General features: G+C 40.2%; 1 protein-coding gene across 4 annotated transcripts in view; it reads left to right on the top strand.

Annotated features, from left to right (window-relative positions):
- The window catches only part of ADIPOR2 (adiponectin receptor 2), a 46,935-nt gene extending 27,544 nt beyond the window's left edge, over window positions 1-19,391 (top strand). For 2 of the 4 annotated variants that reach the window (XM_074826129.1, XM_074826131.1), the window contains exons 3-8: window positions 9,437-9,559; window positions 11,439-11,610; window positions 12,270-12,456; window positions 13,527-13,714; window positions 14,934-15,127; window positions 16,642-19,391. In XM_074826129.1, the coding sequence (XP_074682230.1) occupies window positions 9,437-9,559; window positions 11,439-11,610; window positions 12,270-12,456; window positions 13,527-13,714; window positions 14,934-15,127; window positions 16,642-16,773 (996 nt within the window). In that variant the 3' untranslated portion in view covers window positions 16,774-19,391. The remainder of the gene's footprint in view (window positions 1-9,436; window positions 9,560-11,438; window positions 11,611-12,269; window positions 12,457-13,526; window positions 13,715-14,933; window positions 15,128-16,641) is intronic. The other 2 variants (XM_074826132.1, XM_074826133.1) reach the window with 2 other exon arrangements.

Raw genomic sequence — 19,391 nt, 5'->3', positions numbered from 1 at the left:
CATGTGAACCTCTCAGTCTGTATTCCATCCCATAACTGTGTTCTGTCCTAGAGTGCATATATGTTCATGATTATTCCCTCTTCCAAGGATGTGTTCCAAAAACTAGATACACATCTTGCTATCTTGTTTAAACACGCAAGTAGTGTAGTGGTAGATTAGTGGTGTACCTTCTATAACTTAGAGAAATAGTGACTCTTTATCTGAATGTTAAGGATTTGGTGGTGAGAAAAGGATTAGGCAAGCTGCACAATTCTCCTCATGCTTTCAGCAGTTTAAACTTTTTTCCTTTCTGTAGTTTACATACACTGTGTCTGTGCTGATAAGGCATTTTTCAGGAGGTGCTTCCCTCCTCTAGCATGCTGGATTGCCTAGCCTGTGGGACAGCATCCTAGAGTTTGTGTCTTAACTGCCTTTGTAATTCCAGCAGTGATAATTCCTAAAGAAATCTCTCTTACTGTGGCTTTGTTAAGATGACACAATCAAATGTATGTGACTTCTTATAACCTAATGAATGGGCTCTTTATGCAGCCCTAAAAACCTGTGCTTGACTCTTTCCTTTTATGCTTTAACCTGTCAGTGACAGGAGGTAAACAAAAGAACCATTTTCTTTGCCTTTATTCCAATCCTCAGGCTTTCATGTTCCTGAATGATGATTCCTTTCATGCAGTTGAGCTGCATTGTGCAGTTGTCCTGTGTGGCACTGCAGTACGCCCATGAAGTGGAGACCAGTTGCTCTAAAGTGTATGATAACCTACAGTGGGGGTTTGGGAGGAGGTATGTGTAGCTCTCAAGTCATCTGAATGGACAGAAGAAATTTGGGCAAATACTCATCTGGATTGCCTCTCAGGGAACGTGGATTTTGACTTCAGGTGGAACTTATGTGACCGCTGACAAATTTCATGATACCTACAAGTAGCTACAAGAGCCTTTCTAGAGCATAGATACTGAACTGACTTGAAGGAGGGAGGCAGAAGGATGTATGAGATTCTCAGGTACAAAAGAAAAGTTTTAGAATAATTGAAGGTGAGCAAGTGACTCGAGGCTTTTAGCTTGAATCATAGAACTTACTCAAAGCCTTTTCTGTTACAGAAGTGTGTACATATTAGCTACAGAAACAGACTATAATAATAGTTTTGGCATTGACAGAAGGGTGCATATAAACTCATGGAATTGTCAACTTGTCTTTATGGTGCATGCTATCTGAGTGAAAAAGATTTAGGTGAAGTCTTGAGGGCCAAAGGTAGACATTTGAGTCTTAATAGTCTTTCTGTAGCTGATATTCATAAATTCTGATTGCCTTAAATTTTTTCCTTTATAGATTTACTTGCAGGTTTCTTGCTCAGTTTGAAACCGTGTAGCTTTATTTTCAGTGTAGCATTTTACTGTTGGTACTTCAGAGTTATGATTAAAAACTTGGCATCTACTTCTGTATTTGCCTTCTTCCTGCATTGCATTACAGCTTTCGTTGGTAGAAGTTGTCTTCTGAGTGTGTATGGGAGAGGCCTGGTATAACAACAGAATTCAAGGTCCCACCAAAACATGTTTGCTTTTCTTTTAAAGCGGTTTATGTTAAAAATTTGTTGTTCTGTAGACTTCTTTATCACCTCTTCCTTTTCTTTCTTTTTGCAACTCCTGGGAAAGAATGTTATGTCTTTGAAAGCATGTGAATTGGCATTTTACTTCAGATCAAAAGATCTTAACATCTGAATTTCCCCTTCATTTGCTGTTCTAAGCACTGGAAGTAATGCATATTTTACTCAGGCTGCTAGTCACTGAAGTAAGTGCTTGATTCTAGTATCTTGCCTTTTTTTTTTTTTTTCTTCTCTGTACAACAAAGCATTTTTGGATGCACAGAGCAGAGTATTTCCAAGTATTCCCACTTAAAACAGTACGAAGACATGTGATACGTCTATGGAGATGGTTTCCAGGCTCCACAGGCTTGAGTTGGTTGGATGCTGACGCATCCTTCACTGACAGTTGATGTGCCTGGTTTATTAACAGGCTTTTAGAGCTTGAGTGTCTGCAGAAAAGACAGAAACTGGTGACCTAGTCAACCAGAAGGCTCGTAACGTGGGAAATGGCCATGTCTCTGTGTCTGCCCTGTCTCCCAGAAAACTCTCATATGAGTTAACAAGAAAGTTGTAATAGGTTATGGCTTGTTGGTTTGCAGCTGGGCTCAACTGTCTCCTATTAGTCTGGAGAGTCTTAGCTCTTTGAGAGGGAAAGTGTTGGTACTCTGCTGAGTTTGCTGCCTGCCAGCTGGTTTTGTAACCATTGCTTGCTGTGCTGTGTGTTGAAACTAGGAGAGGGAGGGAGTGCTTTTGTTTATAATTCACTGGCACAACTGTTTCCCTGGACAAGGGTTAGATTCCACAGTTTTTGCCTTTGTTCTAGAGATTTTATCTGCCTGATTTGGACAGCAATGGGGGACGTGATGGCCTCTCACAGTGATACAGGAGAAAAGTGTTGTAGTGGTGGGTTAACTTGCATCTTACTCTGACTGTTTTAGATTGACTGACTCTGCTCTTACCTTAAGTTCAGCAGTACACTTTCAGTCTCCTTGTTTATTTTTTTAACAGAACATTTTTTTTCCATAAGCCAGGCATGCTTGTTTTCTTTTTCTGCTGTCAGGTTTAACAATGACAGAGGACCAGAAAATGGCACATGAGAATCATCTGTACTAAAAGCAATTTCTACAGGCTTTTCCCCAAAGTGTGCTGATGAACACATGTGGACATTGATGTCTTTGGTCCTTGTCAAGTACTGGGCATTGACAGAAAACCAGTAGTTGCTACTGCTTAGAGATTCAACAGACCATTTTCATCTGAGGATATTTAAGAAGGGAGCTAGTTCTTATAAGGGTGTATTAGCAAAGTTGCTGAAGCCAAAATGTGACTTTATCCTAGGACTATTTGCTAAACGAGTGTTAAATATTAGTGCTTGTTTTTAATGAGTGCCAGCAAGCAGTCACCCATGACCAGTTGTATAAAGCTGTTTCCAACTGCTGTATTAAATGGAGTGTAGCTTTTATAAGAAGGTGACCTACAAAGGAAAAAAACTAAACTCCAGGAACCTTCAAGTACTTAACATTTTGACCAATAGACTGAAAGGGTCTTTGGCGCAGCACTAATGAAAGACTTTTTTCAGTCCCATGACGGCAAAACCACCTTTGCACACACTGCTTAGAGAGTAAATGGAGTTTCTTTTGGAAACTGTGGTGTGTCTATGTTTACAAGCCTGTCAGATTAAGAGAGAATGTAAACTCTAAATGACAAAGCTGTTTTAGAATAACTTGGTATATGCAAAAGTTAGGGGAAGTCAGGGAAAGTTTTAAGGTGCTGTGCTTCTTCAGTTAATTACTTACAATCCAAAAAACATAAGCTGGTGAAATTCTGAAAAATGTGCAATAGTCTCTTAGGAGAAATGGCATGGCATTACACCATCTATTGCTGCTTTCCTTTTACGAAAGACCAGTTGATAAAAGGTCAGTTGACAGAATGGGCACAGAGGAGTTGCTGAAAAAAACAATCTGGCTAGCTGAAAAGGATGTTACAGGACTGCAATTAGAAAAATAGCATTTTTATATTATGGCCTTGAATGTATCTTGGCCGTTATGCTGAATGCTCTCGAGTTACTGAATCTGGCATGCTGCCCCAAGAAACATTAAATGACTTGAATGTCATGTTAAACACTATTAATCATTCATCTGATGAGATCAAGATAAACAAGAGCAAAAACTCCAAGTCGTGTCTAGACTTTGTGACTTCAGTTTAATATGGGGGATAACAGTGGTATTGTAAATGCAGCGACATATGTTTTCTTACTTGCATTTTAAGAAGAGAATTGTATATAAGTACTGAGTTGTATAATATCTCATGATTCAGTGTTAATCAAGATATTTACTTTTTCTGAACTATCTTGCCTATGTTACAATGATGTACCAAGGCAGAGTTCTGTTAGGACACAGATGAAAAGAGAGCGGGGGAGCATCTGTCAGCAGCTGAAGGAAGCAACAAGAACATTAGAACAGATTCAGACTCCCACTTTGGCAATTCCTGTTTAGGGCATTTAGGCTTTAGGGCACCGCTGTCATCTTGATGGTGAATTGGCATCACAAACAGTTGAGCTTTGAGACATGGGACTTCATTAACTCCAGAGCTTAATACTACCTAGGTATATGCATGGTCAGTTAGGCCCTTGAGTAACTGAGTGATGACTCTGTCCAAAAAGGAACCATACAACAGAAGAGTTCTTCCCTTTCTGGCGTTTAGGATACTTGTATTGCAGTTACTAGGGTTACTGGTTAATGTCTGCACTTCTGGTTCTGCATCAAATACCATACATGCAACCAGTGAAAACTGTCAAGTTTCTGAAAGTGCAGTCCTGAAGGATGCTGGAGGTTTTATGAATACAGCAGGCTACTGAAGTGATCATTAGTTTAACTTCCCTTAATCCATGCCTAGCTAAGTTCTTGGGCTCCTTTCTAACTGATGAGCACTACAAAAAGGGGGACTGAAGATCATTTGACATCCAGCTGATAAGTATCGAAAAGAAACTTGGCCTTGCACATGATCCACAGAAAGTATTCTGTGGTGGATCTCAGTAAAATGGGAGCTGATGCTCCTTTTATTTCTGTTGCACTAGCTTGAACTCCTTAAAATCCCTTGGTTATCTGAACCAACTTTATTATCTAATAGGACGCTCACCTAGCAAAAATATGAGGATCAGAGGGGTGCTGGAAGCAATGTAAAGGAAGATGGGGGTGAGGGACAAGAGGACCACTTTTGTCAGAGTAAGTTTCTTAGGTGACTTCATTCAAGTCTGATTTATGTTTCAGTTTACACACTCTAATGAACACAGATTAATAATGTTTTCTAGCAAAACTGCAGTCTGAAGTGATGAACAAGAACTTGCTTGTCACCTGTGCAAGTAGTAATCATGTACAAACTCTCAAACTTTCTAGACATCTTTCAGCTGACATCAAGAAACTATAGACCTCAAGAAACTACACTTACCAGTTGAAGTCCAGAGAACACAACTTTCTCAAAAGTGGGAAAAGGTTTCTGGAATCTTTTTCTACCATTGTGACTTGATTTCTGACATGCCTCAGTAAAGGCATTAATAAACCGTGTGTGTGTTAACAGATTTGAGAGTGATAGTATAAAAACTGTTAATCTATGTGAGAAGGTTAAGCTGTTGTAGTAGACAAGAGAAGTATATTGCGCTTACTAGAGCAGCTTTTACTGCAGTTTTCTCTGTAACAGGGTCTTTGGCTATGCAATCTGACGTTTTTGGACCATATTCAGGCAACAGTCTTCTACTAAATGTAAACTTTTTTTAACTTTTGTGCCATTGCTATAAAAGAGTGAGATTTTAATGTTAAAATAAACTTATTTAAGGATGGGCACTGTGCAACTAAGCTCTTGGGTTTCTTCCTTTTGTTTGCGCTGCTGCTTTAAGTCTTGGCTTTGGCATTAAACCTTTTCTGTTTCTACCAAAGCACACTCTGAAATTCTTGTTTAGAAGATGATCTGTCCCTGGAAGTGTGTTGCCTGGAACTCTGTACAAAGTGGTATCATTAAGTCTGATTTCTACCTCTTTCTTTTACCTTCTTTTCTATCACTGTTATCACAAAAGAATCTGGAAAGCTTCTTAAAATAAAGTGAATATGGATAAACCAGTAAAACTGTTTTCTTCCTGCCATTGTCACTTGGCCTTCAGGTTTAGCTTATTCTCTGCTACTATTATTCAACTTGGCATGTGTTTATACTTCTGTACTCATAGATAGATACTCGTTAGGTATCTGTACTGTGTTTGGTAGCTTTAACACTATGAATTTGCAAAGGGGGTAGGGTTAAAATCGGAAGGGTTGTTTGGCTTTACCATGGAATTAAGTGTGCAGACCCTCTAGAGTGTAGGTACACAGAAGCCATGATTTCTGATTTGTATGAAAGACTGATTCTACGCATTGCTGCATATGTGCAGCAGAATAATAACAGCTGATCATCGCAACAAGTTTGCTTGTTACAAGCGAATGAGGGGTTTTATTTAAAGATACTCTAAAATGCTCTAAAGATTTCACAGAATTACTTAGTCAAAATTTAAGATTGCTTTTAAAAGAAATTGAGTAAAGTTGATGACGTTAAAGAACATCTGAATCATTAGCTGAGCGAAAATCCTTTTGGCCAGCGATCGAGAAAGTACAAAGGCAAAAACTACTCTAGAAGCACTTGATTCAGGACATACCATACCTTATTAAAAGTATCAGAGTTTTGTTCTGGGTTCTCATTTCTTGCATGGTTTTAGGCAAGTGAGATTATTTACTCAATGTGTTCCCCGTTTTAAAAGGTGATTCTGTGGGCAGAATTTAGAAATAGTTCAAAACAGGTCCTAAAGCGTATGCTTGTGTCTGTTATGTTCTAGAATTATTCTTGAATTTCTGATACAATCAGCCAAAGGAAAGAGAATATGGGAATCCTAAGATACAAAGGAACTTGTCACAGTGGAAATTTTACAACAATATGCCTTCTGAACAGAAAAGTATTTTTTTTTTTCCCTTCAGTCACTGTCTGAAGATTTGAAGGTCAATAGACTCCTTAAGATTTCCAAATGAAAACTGGCATTGGTGTTGCACTCCAACTATAGATTTCCAGCTTCCAGGACAGTTTACTGTTCTTTCTAATGGGACGTTACAGGAAGGAGAGAGGACAGACGTTCCAGAACGGACCTCATTTTTGCCTCCTTAGCGAGAAAAGGACTAAGAAGCTGAGCTTTAGTTTTTTTCCTTGAATGCTAATTTTGCAGTTTAATGGCAGGAAGGAGATAGTAAAATCAATTCCATTTTCTGGCACTAATCTGGACTGTATATATGATATGAATTCTTTTTATCACTAAAAGAAGCTCAGTAATGATTTGTTTGTAGGCACGTTGCCAAAATGCAGAGATTTTGGACTAGTTCATAAATAGCTGTGCTCTTCGAGCTTTACAGTCTGTTCAAATTTAAACCTTCCCATCATTCTAGAAATGGAAGTATGTGGAGAGGGGGAAATGAACATTTTTTTGGTTTTGAGTCACTGGGCAGACTGCAATGAATACAGGCTTTGATTCCATAAGGGACCTTTTTTCCTTCAGTCCACCCAGTTTTGTACATTGAGGATTACTAACTTGTTCACCCCATTCCAGCTGGTCATTGTGTGGTACCGGGGAAGGGAATTCTACAGTAGCTAAAAGGCATAGCAGTGCTTCTTATATCAAGTACATTGGAACTTAAACACCAGCCTTGCTTTTCTCTAAGGCGTCTTCTTGGAAACAGATTTCTTTGGTTTGTAAGATTGTGCAGACTATCATGAGCCATCTTATCCAGACTGCTGTGGCAGGGGGCTTGGACTAGATGATCTTTAAAGGTCCCTTCCAACCCGAAACATTCTATGTTTCTATGACCTTGAGTTAATTATTTATAATGTTGAAAACTGAGAATCCTAACCAGAGAGATTAGTAGAAAAAGCCAGTAAAATTGACAGTGTGGGAAATAATGTCAGTGAATGTTGCTGAGTCAGAATGAAGCCAAATTTGTGTTAATGTGCCTTCTGGTCCAACAGGACATGTGCCTATTTTAGAAGGATATTAAACCTATTTACATCTTGATGTTGCCTGATGTCTTTCTCAATAGAATTAATGGGATAATCTAGGCAGTGAGAGTGTATTTAATACTGTCTTATACTGCTGTAGGATCTGGCTAGAGCTGATCAATATTTATATCGATCATCTGATATAAAATATGAAATCATTGCCCAGACTTGCTCAGAGGGATGTTGACTGGAATAATAAATGAAGGTGAGTAGACAGAACAAGGGACATGGATCTTGTACGTAATCCATTTAGTCAATCAAGTTGTCCTAGTGTGGACAAATGTGAAATCATACAAAAAAAGTGAAAGATATATACTCTTCGTTACATAGCAGAAATCTGCGTTCTGGATAAACAAAATTGAGTCAAGAACTACATGGTGGGGGGGACCTCCTTAAAAGATGAAGCTTCAGTGGTTTCTGCAAGCCTCGGGCACAAAAGCAAGTATTAGCATGTCATTTCTTTCAAAAAAACCCCCAAAAATATTAAAGAATCTAGATAGCTCACTGCAGGTTGGAAGAAGTCTCCTTTTATTTATTAAAAAAATCAAAGTTTTAAGCAACTTGTTCAGTTAACTTGAGGGAAATAGTTAATAAGGCCTTACCCTAAGAGAGATCTGTAATGTGGGACAAATGCACATTAACAAAGTTGTTAACCTTGATAACCTTGTTATCCTTGATAACCTTGATAGGGGAATAGGAAGGAGAGAAAGTGTTGTGGCTTGTAATACAGAGGAGGCCAGTCTCTACAGACTGTGGGGCTTTCTTGGCTTGGTTACGAGGTGTGTGACAGCTTTGTGCATCAAGCCTGAAGTACAAAAGGCTCATTCTCTCTTTTCTAGCTTTCTCATACTTGTTTACCTTGGAAGTTGAAGCATTGAATGGAGTCTCTGATGGATCATGAGCATTGTAGTAAGCAAACAGGAATGTAGAACTTTTGTGGCCCCCCTGCTTTTTTTCCTAAATGTAAAGCTAGAGTGTATCATATTATGTAAATGATGTGATAAGTCAACATAGGGTAGAAAACTACCAAACCTCATTCCTATAAAGTTAGTGGTGATGTGTACCAGCTGAATATCCAGGCTTAAGTTTTTTGGTTTTGTTTTCATAATTCTCTTGGTACCACTTGGTGATATGGATGTTTCTCTTTACTTGAATTTGCTTAAAACTGATGTCTGTTACTGCTTTTGTTTGATAACTTGCCTTTGTCTAACTGTCAAAAGTTTCATACTAGTTTCTGAAATACCTTGAAAGTCAAACAAATAAGTAGATGTCCATTACTGGATTATGAGCTGAACAGAAGTGTCAGTTAAGCAGAATAGATCTTCAGATTTGAACTAAAAATTGAGGTGAGGCACTTACAACAAGATAAATGGATGCCTCTCCTTGACTTGCCTTTTATTATCCTAAAATGCCAGGTATGTTATAGAAGCATTAAGGCAGGCATAGTGACATTGAAACATAAAATAGAAAGTAATCCTTCCCTAGAGGTGGATAGGCTGCAAGGCTCAGACTCCATATCTGGGCTTTAATGAAGCATAACTTGAAGAAGAACACTGTTTTCTTCCAGACCTGGTGAAAACATGTGCAAAATGGATAATGGATTAGACATCTGAGTTGTTCTCAGATATCTAAGAATGTAATAATTTTTTTCCTAGTTCTTTTTAATTCCTTCCTCAGTGCTGTGCAAGGAAAGAACACTTCTTTATTTGTCAAGACCGCAAATCATAGTTTTGTATGGAAAACGTCACTTTTCTCTGTTCATCTTTCTACAAAGCATTTTCTCTGTGTTGGTTTTTTTTTTTCCCCAGCAGTGTTCTGAGGATTATAAACACAATGATGAGTCACCTCAAGAAGACGAAGGGTTTATGGGTATGTCACCTCTTCTACAAGCCCACCATGCCATGGAGAGAATGGAAGAATTTGTGTGTAAGGTAAGAACATGTGGAAACTGCTGAAGTAGCTTCCTTTTTTAGGAAGCTTCAGTGGGTAACAGACTATACTTGCAGCAACTGAGCTACTAATGTGAGGGAGAGCAGGTACACACCATCCCTGAATGAGCATCTCTTGTAATAACTAGTAACACTGCAGCTTCTCAGGATCTCGGTCTGTCATAAATGAATAAGTGGTAAAGCATGGAACAATAGGGGTTACAAATGAGACTCTAAAGCTGATCATGCAATTGAGGAGTCTCTCTTGAGAAACACCTGTGAGTGCAAATCAGAATAAAAGCCTTCTGGTTCAAGGCACTTTCATTTAGAGGGTCATTTTTTTTTCCACGTATCTTCAGATTTGCAAATATTTTGCTTTTCCAGCACCATTTGCATCCATTGTAGAATAAGCTTTGTCCCTTACTTGAAAAGAAAACAAGGCTATATTAAAACTATATCTAAGCAAATCCATTGTAGATTTTGTAATTGCTGACCTTGTCTCAATTTTTGCTACTTTTTAGAGCCATGGGGCTGTAGCAGTCTCTGGCCCTCCTTTCTTGGTGAAAGGAGTACTGCCCCTTTATACACTTGTTCCTGCTGGTTTTATGAACTATTCTTTGATTTTTTTACAGAGGACACTTGTTAGTTGGTGCTCTTTTGTGTGTGGATTGTTTTGTTGTTTGGGGTTTTTTTTGAGCTTTTTTTATTTTTATTACGCATCTTTTCCCCTTTTTAGATGTTCTGTAGGTTGGACTGTGTAAAATTAATTCCCTCCTGCTGTTTCTACCTCAATTCAAATTTTTGGTTCATGAAGTAAACCAGTTATTTTCTTATTTAATGTATTTAAGGACCCAGTCTTTGACTGGGTTGGTTGTTCTGATTAGTTTTGGTTTGCTTTCATGAAGGAGTGTGAATTGATTTTAAAACTCTGGGCTCTTGTTGTTGAAACTGAAATAAGAATGTAGCTTTTTAAACTTAGTGTTTCAGGATTCTTCAGGCTCGCTCCTGTATTACTAGCCAGACGACAAATCCAAGGAACACTGCAGAAACAACCCCGGTACATAAAGCAATTCCCTGATACCCCTCTGCTTAGCAGTGCTGCCTCTGATGCCAGACTGAAGACCGCATGTATCTTATGTTACTGAAGCAGTGCTAAGAACACCTGTGCACACTTTTTTTCATTTGGAACCAGCTGCAAGAATAGATGTGTGCACGTATGCTCTCTCCCCCTTTAAAGAAGAAATCTGATGGAATTGAGAGTCATGGATTTGTTGCCTTAACTGATCTGTCACCATTTATTTTGGGAGTGTGGAAACATTTTCTTCCAACCTGGATAAGGGATTGGACACTTCTCACTGGACTCTACCCACTTCATGCTTTCTGGCCCATATTAGTGCTGATGGGTAGCTTTTTTGCTAGACTGCCCCAAATGCTAGTAGATATGTAGTCAGATTGGCTTGTGCTTGGAAGAACAGGCTTTTATGTATTTATTTCTTGGAGAGAACTAGGTGTAGGCTTCTTCAATTAAATGGAAAGGATGATCTGTGAAAATAACAGAACATGGAAACAAATTAAATGCTTTCCCTTCATTAGCTGTAAAAAAGCCTAATAGCTTTCCTGTTCAATGAAATGTTGAAGTATTTCTTTCTCTGGTGGTGCAGCTCAACTTCATAATGATACTGTTTTGAATACGGTACAGTAACTTAAACATTATATTTCAAATGTAAAGCCTTTTCCCCAGAAGTGTCACATCAACCCTTTTCTGTTTACCGTACTCATAGATTAATTCTTAAAAGACTTTACTAATATGGGTTTTCAGACTTTTGCCACACATCAGTGGAACTCAAGTCCCTGCATTTAACTAAAATCTTCTAACTTCTAGGTATGGGAGGGCCGATGGAGAGTCATTCCCCATGACGTTCTGCCTGACTGGCTAAAGGACAACGACTACCTGTTGCATGGACACAGACCACCCATGCCTTCCTTCCGGGCTTGTTTCAAGAGTATCTTCAGAATACATACAGAGACTGGTAACATCTGGACACATCTTCTAGGTATTTTTAGCTTGCTCTAACATGAATTGGCTTCATTGCTGTCTTTCTTTGAGAGCAAGATAGAAAGGGGTGTGGGGTGGTCAGCGTTATCATTCCACTAGTAACCTGTTAAATTAACAGGTTGGTATCCCTCTTTTAATTCTACCCACCAGGTTTGGATGGGACTTCCTTATTATGGCATTCAGCACAAATGAATGAATAAAAAATTTCCTAATTAGTAAATTACTGGTAGATATTCTTTTTTTTTAACTAAGTGTGTAGGTGTTAATTGAGATTGCATTTCTTGCCACAGGAACACGCTTGTATGAGTGGTTCTCAACTTGCAAGGAGTCTTGAAGGGAAAGGGTTTCTTTGAACTATGCCCTCCTCTTTACATTTTGCAACATATTTTTTTTTATTGTTCTAGAATGTTCAACTAGCTGTCAGGCATCTTGCAAAACAAGTAAAAATACAGAGTCCATGCAAGTCTGTGTTGCATCAGTGTGAGACAAATGTGGTTGGAACACATAACTGAAGTAGGGCAGTACTTTATTCTGCATGTGTGTGTCTGTGTCATGCAGCTCCTATGTTTAGAGCTCCTGTAATTAATGTCACGCTTTTAGAGAGAAAAGCTTTTGATGTGCATGAACTTGACACCTTTCTGCCTTACTGTTTTTCAGGATGCGTGTTCTTCCTTTGTCTGGGAATCTTCTACATGTTCCGGCCAAACATGTCCTTTGTAGCACCTGTGCAGGAGAAAGTGGTTGTTGGATTGTTCTTCTTAGGAGCCATACTCTGCCTCTCCTTCTCATGGCTCTTCCACACAGTTTATTGCCACTCAGAAGGCGTTTCCCGGCTCTTCTCCAAGTAAGTGCCTAGAGGACAGGATAGGCCAAATAGGAAACAGGTGGGAAAACAGGGTAGGGATTTATGCCTGGAGCCCCAGTGTAGGGGTGGTTCATTGCATGACCGCATGTACTTTGGAACAGAGTTGAGCAGAGATTCGATGCAGCTTCTTCTAATTATTGTTTGTTTCAGCATGAGTTTTTGTGCTGTCGTTTTAGTCTTAAAACTCCCTGCATTTTCAGCTATTTGGCAGGCATGTGCATGCATCTTGCTGCTGTAAGTAATATACCTGGAGCTTAGTTGCATGACTTTGAATTTTTAATGCAACTGTCACTTCTTGTTCAACTATTCTGAATAACTTTGAATCTTAAACTTACGTAAGACAGCTCCACAATGTGTATCATGATGTCTTGGTCTTCTGGCTTTACTACACGTTCTTTTTTGGCTGGCTGCTAAATATCTCCTATTTCTTAAGATTACTCAGCCTAGGATTGTGTAATCTGCAAGACCACCTCTAAAGTAACCTGGCAATTAAAATCCCCTACTGAAAAATTAACTCCATCGTCTTTTGTTAGGAGAATTTTGCCAGGGTGTGGTAAAAAGCAATGGCTGTAGGAATTCCTTTTTTTCACTGGTGTGTAGAAAAACAGTGTGGTTGAAAAATTGTGCCATTATTCCCCAGTGGTCCCTTAAGCTGATGTCTAACTGACTCATGCTTGTCAGATACTAAAGCGCTTGTGCTCTCACAACATACTGTGTGACCTTTTTTTGTGTTCAGAGGACTCTTGTGCTGCTTTTTTCCTCATCTGAAGCTTAAATCTGAGTTTTCTTCAGAAAACTTTTGGTCTAAAGGTTGCTGTATGCATTCCTGATGACTGTCCGGAAATGGCCTTAGTAGCTGTCTATCAAGGTAATCCATTACTGTAGGAGGGCATTGGTGGAAGAGTTGCCATCAGGAAGTAAGTTGCAATAGTAAGGATGACTTCATTTTGCAGTGGGACGTAGACAGTTGGTCTGCTAAAGAAGAGTGTTGGTATGAGGACTTCCAAAGGTTTGCATTTCTTATCAAACTGATTTTTGTTTCCTTCTAGGCTGGATTATTCTGGCATTGCACTTCTCATAATGGGCAGCTTTGTACCTTGGTTGTACTACTCCTTTTATTGCAACCCTCAGCCTTGCTTCATCTACTTGATTGTGATTTGTGTCCTGGGCATCGCAGCCATAATTGTCTCACAATGGGACATGTTTGCAACCCCTGAATACCGGGGTGTAAGGGCAGGTAAGACCTTAAGTTAACTGTTTTGCTTCCTGGCTGCTTTTCCTCCTTCCTACTTGCCTCTTGGGAAGACTTCAGACAGCTTAATTTTATAGAGAGCTAATATTCTTGGATTGGGAGCTTGATGGGTTTTCTTTCAGCATTTATTATAGCCAGCTGAATGCACAGATAAGGGCTAGTGCAAGTCCTGGAAGTGCATTCCTGAAATGGACAGTAACACATGCAGTAGGAAAGGTAGTGCAAAGCATTTCTAGCTATAGCTAGCAACTTTGCCCTCTCAAGAAATGACTGACTGCTTGGTGTGTGTATGTGTACTTCTACTGTTTGTCTTGGTTTTGTAATACTAGGCTTAGACACTAGCAAATCATTGAATGATTGAATTAATCTGAATGATTTGTCTAGATAAAATACATATTTAAGACAAAAAGTCTAGCTTTTCTCTTCACATGATCAAAAGAACAAAACCAGATTTGGTTTCACATTCTGAGGTAGGAAGAAAGAGAAAGCTTTAGGGGGCAGCTATGGAATGTGCATGCAGCTGGGTTGAATAGTAATATTTCTTGTTACTTAACCTGCACATGCTGTCTGCAGTAAATCTAGATTTCCTGGACAAGCTATGGGTGTACCTTCAGAGAACTGAGCCTTTCAAACTTAAAATCTGTGGATGGGACATGATTATTCCCCCCACGCACACTTTTTTTTTTTTACAAGATTTCTGTACTTGCTGCTAAAATCTAAATGAATAAACCATGTTCTTGTATATGGCAGATCAGATGAGCCGCAGATGCTACTTTCCTGTTTCCTAGGCCTACTTGTACAGTATATGATAAATAATCTCTTTGTTGTCTCTCCTTGTTGTCTTGCTCTTGAGAGATGATGGTAAAGTGAGACACAGTTCATGTAGTCTCAGTGCCCTCTACAGTCCGAGATGTGTAACTGGCTTAACATACATTAAAGCTGGCAGATGCAATCAGTAAATGAAGTATTTCAGTATCGGCTGGAACATATAACTAAGTAGCTTCTGGTATATGAACGAAGTTTGTGCATTCTTTAACTTCCTTTCCAATAAATCTCTTATGGGGACCTCCAGCTTCAAGAGTTGTCACCTTTCTGCTGCTTTGGCAATACAGAGTTTTCCTTCCATAGCTTTTGTGTTTTCATTGTCTCCCTTTACCGCCACTGTGTTCAAACCTGACTCTCCCACATTTTCTTTACCTCCCAGGAGTATTTCTAGGTCTGGGTCTTAGTGGGGTTATTCCCACCCTGCACTTTGTCATCTCTGAGGGGCTCCTGAAAGCAGCCACAATGGGGCAGATAGGCTGGCTGGCACTCATGGCATGCCTGTACATCACTGGTGCTGCACTATATGCTGCCCGCATCCCGGAGAGATTCTTCCCTGGCAAGTGTGACATCTGGGTGAGTCTACAGAATGACTGGATGAGGAGACCAACGTGAAAACTGGTTCCCCTTGAGGCTGGAGGATGTTGTGTCGATGTTTTCTTATTGCAAGTATTAAACTGCTGCACCAGAAGCGTAGGTCTTAAGGGGGCAAACAACTGTGGGATCTTTGAGCACAGCTACCTGGTGCCTCTCTTGCTGAGTTGTCACAAACTAGCTAGTCTGAGGTAACTGCTGGTGTGCAAATTCACCCCAGCACATGTACTAGATAGCTTTAATAGCTGGGTAAGCAACTTTGCAAACCTTTTTGTGTGTGTATGTTGAGGATCCTGCAAACACACATCTTACCTTGCTTCTGTGCAGAATAGTGCGTGGTTATTTCTCTGATGTTTAGTGTGTTCTCTTCACCATGTCTGGCTCCTCATCTTATGCAGCCAGTGAAAACGCTAGTTAGAGAAGGTAGACTTTGTAGGGATCTCTGGCGCAGAAGAAGGGAAAGTGGGGTGAGCAAGTGGGTGGGTGGGACAAACTTGGTATGAGGGAAGGGACCATGAAGACTGTAGAGAGGAAATATGTGGGGAATATGTAAAGAAAGAGATCGGGTGGAGCAAGAGTAGAGATGAGAGGGAGCTGGACCTTTGGAAGTCCACTGTACTTCCACTAGGATAGTTTAAGGCCCCTAAAGAAGACTGGAAGTGGGAATGAAGCTTGGGTTGAGCAGCTTTTGCACAGCACCAGTTTGCTAGGCTTGCTTAAATGGCTGAACAGAGCCTTGTTACGATAACGAGCTAGGCTCCAAAAGCACTGGTGTACCGCCAACTCTTTTCCAAGCTTCCTATGGAGCCTGCAAATGCATATTTGTAGAAATTTTTCAAGAGCATTATCCATATTGGTATGGCTTCCCTCAAACAAGGGCATGCTTTGCCATGTAGCTCCCTCATGTTTTCATTCTGCTGTACTATAATCAGTAGCATCCTGGGCATTCATTCAGAACCTCTGGTTGTTTCTAGGTTTTTCATACAATACCATTTTTTTTTTTTCTGTTCTGTTTCTATGTGGCAGAGAAATTAAAATAATGTTCAAAATCCACTTGGTAAACCTTATGCCTGTGACTAGAGCAGAGCTAACACCTGTTAGCTGTATGAGAGCCCTTTTTATCAATAAACCACCAGCGTGTGTTGTGGAGGAACTAATTTTAAGTGTCCTGCTTAAGCCTTTCATCCAAAGCTCTGAAATGATCCTTGTCCCTTCACAAAGATGCACTATAACATTTATGTAGTATATTTGTTGATTGACCACCTGATTAAGATGACTGAAGGAAAGGGGGTGTGTGTGTGTGGAGAATGTGATTATTTTGCTAATGCTAGGAGAGGGATGGCCTTTAATACACACCGGAGAGCTTTGCAGCTTGTGGTTTGAGGTACTGCTACGTGTTACTGTGTACTTCAGCTGAATGTGTGGCGTTTCTGAAGGCAGGGTAGCACTAGAACCCAAAGTACCGCAGCTGAACAGGAGTGTTTTCTTTTCCGCAGTTCCATTCCCATCAGCTGTTTCACGTCTTTGTAGTGGCTGGCGCTTTCGTGCACTTCCATGGGGTTTCGAACCTCCAGGAGTTCCGTTTCACGGTCGGAGGAGGCTGCACAGAGGAAGATGGGATGCAGTAAGACCAGCCTTCAGCCCAAGATCCTAACCAAAACAGTACCGCAAGCGCGGTTGAAGCATACAGGCTAGTGAAGTGAATACCTAAGAAGAATCCACGTTTCAGCTGATGGGGCATGGAGCTTCATGGGGATTCTGACTAACCGAGATAAATTTTATACCTCAAGCAATGGAATGAATCAATTTGAAGACCAGGAAATTCTGAAACCCTAATTTATTCTTGGGATCTACAGATTGAGCTACAGAGGACCCTTTCTAAATCGGCTTCTGTTCAATGCCATATTTATTTGTAGAATTGGGGAGGGATAGCTTAGCCATTTCCTTTTTTTTTTTAAAAGAAAAAAAAATCAAGGTTGAATTTATATCCTCTTGGAGGGTTTGGGAGTTGATTTTAGATGCTCTTTTGGGAGAAAAACAAATTGTAAATAAGATTTCTAACTTTCTGTTTAAATAAAATTTATATAAATGTTTTAAACAATGGGTAGGGGGAAAAGGGTTTTTGTAAAGAATGCAACATGCAAGTACCACACACTGTTTCAATTTTGCACAAAATAAATGATTGCAGGAGGACCAGGTAAAATTCCCAGGAGTGAAGCGTGTTGGCCCTGCAGATTTTCCTGGTGGCCAGTATGCCCTGGGCAATGTGGGGTCCTGGCCAGCACTTGGAGTAGGTTCAGTACGTGTACTCAAAGGTTGTGAAGGCTGGATTAATCATATTGTCATCCAGGTCACAGTGTTAGCAAGTTTTTTTACTCAAGTAACTGGAAAGATACATCTGCGCCCTGCCTAAGTGTGTGGGACAGCTGCCTTCCGAGCTTGCGTGGCCTGTATAGTTTTGGATAGTGGGACTTAGAGTTAGTTGTTTTGGTCCTCATCATATCAGTTGGAGCATGATGGGATAACTGCATGTGAAATGGCAAACAGTCCAACTCCATCAGTGCCTGCCTATACCCAAAGGCCCCCATTGAGTAGATGGTTACCATTTGTGGGCCTGCTCTGTTTTGTCTGAATAAATGATGGTAATACACTTGTCAGAAGATAGTTGAGCATGTGAGAGGAAACAGAGGTGGGGTTAAGATGGACTGGAAGGAGGAAACTGTGTGCTCCAGGACTTGGAGTTAACAGTTACTGCAGACCTCAAGCACATTACCTTCTCATGTGTCAGGCTCCATATGCCAAGGGAGTTTGCAGGTTTTTCTTTTTAAGAGGAAAAATCCGCAATCAACCCAATGCAGTTCCATTTTTTTTTTCCTTAGGTCTGCTTCCCATCTGTGCTTTTTTAGCAGTGGGACTGCTGGTATTTTTTAAACCTAAAACTAAGAGCTCAGTTGGATTGCTGTGGAGCAGACGCGCCTCCTATATAAGGGGAGGCATATACACTTCCCTTGTGTAATTGATGTAGCTTGATCTTTGGAGCCCAGTCAGGAGCCAGACTGAAGGAGAATCTTTGGAGTCGTAAGATGAAACTTGAATGTTTTGTTTGTTATGGCACAGGTATTGCTTGGAGTGTTTAGTTGGAAATTCAGAGCAATTACCTCTCTCACAGATGAGTTAAACAGCTCATAAAATGCTGTATTTCACAAGGGAAGTAAAGGGTGTTTTTTTGTTGTGTGGTTGGGTTTTTTGTTTTTAAGACTCCTGCAAGTTTGTATTTTTATCCTTGAAGAGAAAAACGTGGATTGCAAAGATCTTCCCATACCCTGGATATCACGGAGTGTGTTTTGGGGAGTTACTTTGCCTAATGGAGTCAAGTAGAAACAGAATGCCTTCCTAAAAGTGACTGGATATTAAGGCTTCACCCCTCGAATGGAGTCTTTGTAAAGCCTCTGAGAGCAAGGTCAGCTGCAGAAGAGGTGCTGCAGCAGAGTCTGCGAGCTTAGAGGGACGTGTTCTCAGTAGGATCACTATACTGGATGCCTGTAGGGCCAGAAGAAGTTTATCACAGGTCTGTGTGGTACTAAAATGAAGTAAAGAGCAGTATTAACTTGGATGTAAGGACTAATAGCACTGACATCCCAGATAAAGATGTAAGCTTGCCTGGCAGGAAGTATACTGGTGTCTGAGGAAAGCGTGGTACATATCGGAATCAGAGTTGTCGTAGGGTGCTTTGGGATACCTCTGTAACAGTACCAGCAGAAGTGGCAGTCTCTATCCTGGATCATCCTGCGTTCACTCCTTGAAGGGTGATTGTAACCTGGTCCTACACAGCACAGAACTATTACAAAAACACAGTACTCCACCTGCTATTCTTAACCCAGTCAGTCTCTCTGTTCAAGAAGTTTGTGTGTTCCAATGAAAACAACCTAGCTGTGCACTTTTCTGTAGCTCTTGCTGAGAACTCTTCCCAGGTTGGCACCTGAATGCCTTACTCTCAGCAGTCAGAGGCTTGCTTGCTCTGTGTGCAGGTTATTGCCATAGAATAGTTAGGACCTACAGCTTCTTTCCTTCCCCATTAAATAGTGGCCTTGTTCAGTATATTTCTTTTTAAAAATTGCTTACTGTTGGAAGCAATGAAGCACATTCTGGGGTTTTGATGGTTGGGGACTCGGTGATGGTTCCATATAAGATGGGATCTTATTACTTGCTGTATTCTTAACTTCTGCTAATAAAAGAACCAAATGGA

This window comes from Strix aluco, chromosome 5, assembly GCF_031877795.1.
Source record: "Strix aluco isolate bStrAlu1 chromosome 5, bStrAlu1.hap1, whole genome shotgun sequence".
Taxonomy (NCBI): Eukaryota; Metazoa; Chordata; class Aves; order Strigiformes; family Strigidae; genus Strix; species Strix aluco.
This window is presented reverse-complemented; position numbering and strand designations above follow the sequence as displayed.